We start from the raw sequence: 6257 nt of genomic DNA, 5'->3' as shown, positions 1-6257 counted from the left end.
AAGGACCTCAGTCGCCTCAAAAAATAGAGACGACTCTGGCCCTTCCTGTAAAGTGCTGTGGTGTTTTTAGCCCAGTCCAGTTTATTGTCAATGTGTACTCCAAGGTATTTATAGTCCTCCACAATGTCAACACTGACCCCCTGGATTGAAACAGGGGTCAAGTGTTTCCTGGTCTTCCTGAAGTCCACGATCAGTTCCTTGGTCTTTGCCACGTTGAGCTGCAGATGATTCTGCTCACACCACGTGACAAAGGAGTCGACCACAGCCCGGTACTCTGTCTCATCATCCCTGCTGATGCATCCAACCACCGCAGAGTCATCAGAAAACTTCTGAAGATGGCAGGTCTCTGTGCAGTGGCTGAAGTCTGTGGTGTAGAGGGTGAAGAGGAAGGGGGAGAGGACAGTCCCCTGTGGTGCCCCTGTGTTGCTAATCACCTTGTCAGACACACATTGTGGGAGACGTACATATTGTGGTCTTCCTGTCAGGTAATCAACAATCCAGGACACCAGAGAAGCATCCACCTGCATCGCTGCTAACTTATCACCCAGGAGGGTCGGCCTGATGGTGTTGAAAGCACTGGAAAAGTCAAAAAACATGACCCTCACAGTGCTCGCCGGCTGGTCCAGATGGGTGTAGACACGATTGAGCAGGTAGATGATGGCGTCCTCTGTTCCGAGACGAGGCTGATAAGCGAACTGAAGGGGATCCAGATGTGGTCTTACTATGGGTCGCAGCTGGTCCAGGATGAGCCTTTCCAGGGTCTTCATGATGTGGGAGGTCAGTGCCACGGGCCTGTAATCCTGGGGGCCACTGGGACGAGGCGTCTTTGGTACAGGGACGAGGCATGATGTCTTCCACATCACCGGGACCCTCTGCAGACTCAGACTCAGCATAAACAGTTTATGAAAGACTCCACACAGCTGGGGGGCACAGGCCTTGAGGACAAGGGGACTCACTCCGTCTGGTCCAGCAGACTTGCCTGAGTGAAGTCTCCTCATTTGCATCTCAACCTGGTATTGAGTGAAGGTGATGGGTGGGGGAGGGGTGTCAGGAATCTCACAGGAGGCAACATGTGAAGAGAGAGGCTGGCACAGTGGTGTGGCTCTGGATTCCAGGCTGACTGCAGGTGAGGTTGTGGGGGTGGGAGCAGACACTGTGGTGTCGAATCTATTGAAAAACAGATTCAACTCGTCGGCTCTATTCTCACCTCCCTCAGCTCCCCTGCTGTTGGTTGGCCTGAATCCAGTGATGGTCTTCATGCCCCTCCACACCTCTCTCATGCTGTTCTGCTGGAGTTTCCACTCCAGCTTCCTCCTGTAATTGTCCTTAGCCTCTCTGATCTTGTCCTTTAGTAACACCTGGACCTTCCTCACCTCCTCTTTGTTGCCCCCTCTGAAAGCCCTCTTCTTGTTGTTGAGGAGGGCTTTGATGTCCTTAGTCACCCACGGCTTGTTATTTGGGTAACAATGAACAGTCTGAGCTGGAACAATGGAGTCGGTGCAGAAAGTTATGTAGTCTGTGATACACTCAGTAAGCCCATTGATGTCCTCGGCGTGAGGCTCACAGAGTGTTTCCCAGTCGGTCAACTCGAAACAGCCCTGTAGTTCCGCTATTGCCTCCTCTGACCACCTCCTAACAGTCCTGGTGGTCACAGGTTCCCTCCTCACAATTGGCACATAGCGGGGGGTGAGGTGAATCAGGTTATGATCTGACCTACCAAGTGGGGGGAGGGAGGAGGAGCTGTATGCATCCTTGACGTTAGCATACAGTAAGTCTAAAGTTTTCTCTCCCCTGGTGGGACAGTCCACATATTGTTTGAATGTTGGTAGTGTATTGTCCAGTGATACATGGTTGAAGTCACCCGAGATCAACATAAAGGCACTCGGGTGCTGAGTCTGTAGCCGAGCTATGGCAGAGTGGATAGTGTCACATGCAGCTGTGGGGTTAGCATAAGGGAGTTTCTGTTCATGCTCAGGGTATGTTTCCACCCCACTATTTTGTAACACTTGAGAAGTTAAAATAAATTGTTGGAAAGTTGGTGACTCAGCAGCTGTTTTCCAGATCACTTGTGACAGAGCTGATGTGATTATTTAAATTGCTTTTACTACAGTTTTTCTTAAATTTTAGTAATTATATTATTCTCCTGAGGTTTGCAACTACCAAAGTCCACTATTCATAACCAAAATCCACAAAATAATTCATGTATTCCAGTTGTAAATAATATGTCCACATCCTTTATAAATGAGTAAAAACATTGCAATGACCAATAAAAGCCTAATGCCCATTTTCACTAGAATCTGTAGTGAACAAGATTAACAGTGTTTATCAGTGTTTCCATATAACACATTTGTGTTAATGACTTCCAGGGGAAATCTTCTGGCAGCTCCTCTAGCTCTCACAATATCTCTCGCTGACATTATGAGACATTGTGAGAAAGACTAAAAAGAACCAAATACAGAAAACACTGATGCTTCCACACATTAAAGCTTTCATTGAAGTAATAAATTCTTCTGTTGAAATCACTGGGTATGCTTTCAAACCCATCATTATTCCTGTTGTTAGAAGAGTTTAACTAGCTTTTTTGTGCCTTCTACAGGGATCTACCTGTTGGACATTATCTACATTGACTCGGCTTATCCTGCATCAGACAGCATCATAGAGACAGAGCAGAGGACAAATCAGATGAACAATCTTCTGAGAGTTATTTCAGACCTGCAGATGTCATGTAACTATGGTAAGACACAATTACATCAGTAGTTGCAGTAGGAACAGTATAGTGTCTGTTTCCTAATCATGTATATATTGATGATCTTCTGACATCAGAGTTATGGTTGTACAGTACTGTGAAAATGTAATTCCTTAATAAAAAAAAAAGCATTTAGTTTTAAAACAGCACTTTGTATTTACAAAGCTTAATTTTGTTTAATATTTAAATTGTTTGATCTGAAACATGTGACAAATATGAAAAAACCTAAACATTTTTCACAGCCCTGTATGTCATAAATCTTTAATATGGATGAAGCCAAAATATGTATGTGTTCATAATAACCCAAGTAGATCACCACTGCAGGATGCTAAAGAAATATGGTCTTTTTAGCTTTTATATGTAAGTTTGGGTTTTTGTATAAAGTTCTAATGGCTTGGCTCTGCTTTAGTTACCCGAGCCTTTATTGCTCTGCTTTGCTTAAGTTACTTTCACTGATGAGTTCAGGAAAATTTTCAAGTGTCTGCCAGTCGAACTAAGTTTATTCAAGTCCTTAATTGTTTTGGCTAGCATGTGGTGTTTCCAGTGTGCTTTGTGTGGGGAGCTGCTGAGTAATAAAAATGTTCAAGATACCTGCATGAAATGTTGCCCCAGACGGAGGGGCGAGTAGGGGTGAATTTCTGCAATAAATATAAATCCTCTATTACTATTCTGAAGCCTTTTAAATGCTTTATTGAAAAAAATCTGGAGATCTTAATTAGTTTAAATATGTTTACCTTTCACTATCTGCAAGTGACTAAAAGTTAGAATTACTCAAATTGTAACTCTAAGCGGGGGAATCATTGAATAAATGAGTGAGTCATTGTAAAGCTTTTGTTTCAGGGAAGTCACTTTTGTGTTTTATCATTTCTGTTCCCAAATATAAGCTTGGCTTGCTGTACCTACATTTTAATGTTATTTTTAAAATGTCACTGCAAAAAAATAGGCAACACTATAATATGCTCAGCTACTAGGGGTAAGTAACTACTGTGTAATAAAATGTAATTACAAGTAATTGATTTGAAATCATTAGTATTTTTACAGGAAAGAAGACAGGCATTGTACTGTAAGCAATTTTAAGCAGAGTAATTAATTTTAAGTATAAGAACAGAGACTCAAATTTTATAAATTTGCCTTTATTGGATAATAACAGTGAAGAGGACAGGAAGCAGGGAGGTGAGAGGCGAAGACATGCAGCAAAGGGCCACGGGTCAGACTCAAACCCCGACTCCTGCTCTTTGGCCATGTGGCATGTGGTCACCTGCTCACACACTGTGCTAAACCGGTGAAATTTAATAAACATGATGAAAAATTATTTTTAAAAAATATTATATTAATACATATAATTCAGATAATTTTAAACTGACAAAATAAGTTCCTAGTCTTCTATAGATGGTAAATCAGTGGGTTGATTCTGTAATTGCTTTGCTGTCATCCTTGTGCGTTATTGAGTGCTAGCGTTATATAAAATATTGTTGTCCAGATAAAAAATTTACTTCTATGTTTTGCTGTGCATTTACACAGGCATAAATGCAAGTCCAAGATAAAATTGCTGTCAAGGTGATGAAGAAAGTATACAGGACTACCAGGAGTCGAGGTGCAAGGCCAAGATAGCGGTGGCAAAAGCAAAGGAAAAGGCTTATAATTAGTTGCACGCATAGCTAGACACTAGGGAAGGATAACCTACATGGAATGCAGACAGTTGGTTAGAAAGACAGATTGAGCTCAAAAGAGTGTGCGCAGATTAGTGTGATGAAAGATAGAAATGTAAATGTTCTGACACTTGTAGCTTATGTTGAGAAGGTGGAAGTGTGAGGTGTGAGCAGCAGTATGGCTTCATACTGTGATGTTTGTTTTGATACTGTTGAGAAGTATAGTGAAGATCAAAAGAAGTTGCACTGTGTCTTTGTGGATCTAGAGAAAGGCTGGTGCAGTACATGTATGAGGACTGCCAGACAGTGATAAGGTGTGCAGTAGGAGTCATTGATGGAAACAAGGTGGACTGCATTAAGGATCAACTCTAAGCCCCTTCTTGTTTGCAGTAGTGGTGAACGGGTTGGCAGATAAGGTCAGGCAGGAGTCTCTATTGACTATGATATTTACAGACGACATTATTATCTAAAGTGAGAATAGGGAGCAGATGGATGGTAGAGAGCCTAGAGAGGTGAAAGTATAAGAGAAGAGAAATGAAAGACAGATTACACGTGGGTGGATGAGAGGTATACAGGTAATAGTATGACTGAAAAAGTTATATAGTTTATAGTTTTACTACTGTTTATGTTCAGTACTGCCATGTTGGATTGTTAACTCTGCTCTGAGTTTCTGAGTGGGAAAGGAGGCTTTCCATTTTCTGACTGGGAACTCTGAATTTCTGACCTACAGCTTACTCGGGACCGTTCCAAAAGTTAGAGAGCTAAGGCTTAAAATTGTTTGGGTGGTGCAGAAGAGGAATAGTGGATATACTGGATAAAGGATGCTAAAGCTGGAACTACCAGTCAAGAGGAAAAGAGAAAGACCACTGAGAAAATTCATGGATGTACTGAAGGAGAACATAGACAAGAGAAGTAACTTTATTTAAAGTTAATTCTCTACCAAGAGTTGTGTTGAAGGTAATTTGCTTTTTCTTTTTTCCATTAGATCACTTGGTGACCCTGCCGCATGTTCAGAAGTATCTGTTGTCAGTTCGCTACATAGAGGAACTCCAGAAGTTTGTAGAGGACGATAACTTCAAGTAAGTGTTTTCAATGTGAATGGCATGGGATTGTGAAATTAATTATTTGACAATTGTTTGATTTCAGTCGATTATGGCAGGCACATAGAAGCATGGGTGTAAGTGTAAAATTGAGGACGGTCAATACACAGGAAGCAAAATGGAAAGGATCTTTTTCAATAGTGTGTCCTTTCATTCAGCAGACATTGATGGCTTTATCTGACAGAGTCTAGGTTGCTCTGCTTGTTTCTTGGTTTCTTAGGGTCACTTTTGTCATCATAATTTTTCAAGTTGGACATAAATGATATGTCATATAAGCTTTAAATATGAAATGAAATATGATATCATTTGGGACGATAGAGCCAACACAGTAAATTTTTCAAGCACTGTCACAAAGCACTGTGCAACAGAAAACAGTAAAAGAAAAAAGAAAATGAGAAGCCAATTATTAGCAATAAAAATATTCAATAAAATAAACAGGTAAGTACAAAATGAAATCATCAACAAAAAAGTTTTTTAAGCAAAAAATATTTTAACTAATTTTAAAAATGAGTCCACAGAATCAGCTAAATGTAGCTGTAGTGGTAGACTGTACCACTGTCCTGGTACCACAGACTGAAAGGCTCTTTCCCTTATAGTCTTTAGTTGTGGATGAGGAACAACTAACAAAAACTCAGAGCTTGGGAATGAAGATGGCAAGTATCTGTTTATTTTGTTAGAAACTCTGATAAATAATCAGGAGTCTGGTCGTTTAGTATTTTTAAACTAATCCTAAAATGTATGGGGAGCCAATGTAAAAAGCAT

At 40.9% G+C, this 6257-nt stretch overlaps 1 protein-coding gene across 3 annotated transcripts in view; it reads left to right on the top strand.

Annotated features, from left to right (window-relative positions):
* LOC113025299 (ras-specific guanine nucleotide-releasing factor RalGPS1) overlaps positions 1-6257 on the top strand; it is a 95256-nt gene that overhangs the window by 66511 nt on the left and 22488 nt on the right. For all 3 annotated transcript variants that reach the window (XM_026172892.1, XM_026172893.1, XM_026172894.1), the window contains 2 exons: positions 2597-2734; positions 5381-5474. In XM_026172892.1, the coding sequence (XP_026028677.1) occupies positions 2597-2734; positions 5381-5474 (232 nt within the window). The remainder of the gene's footprint in view (positions 1-2596; positions 2735-5380; positions 5475-6257) is intronic.

This window comes from Astatotilapia calliptera, chromosome 7 (genome assembly GCF_900246225.1).
Source record: "Astatotilapia calliptera chromosome 7, fAstCal1.2, whole genome shotgun sequence".
Lineage (NCBI taxonomy): Eukaryota > Metazoa > Chordata > Actinopteri > Cichliformes > Cichlidae > Astatotilapia > Astatotilapia calliptera.
Note: the sequence above shows the minus strand (reverse complement) of the source record. Positions and strands in the feature narration are given on the sequence as shown.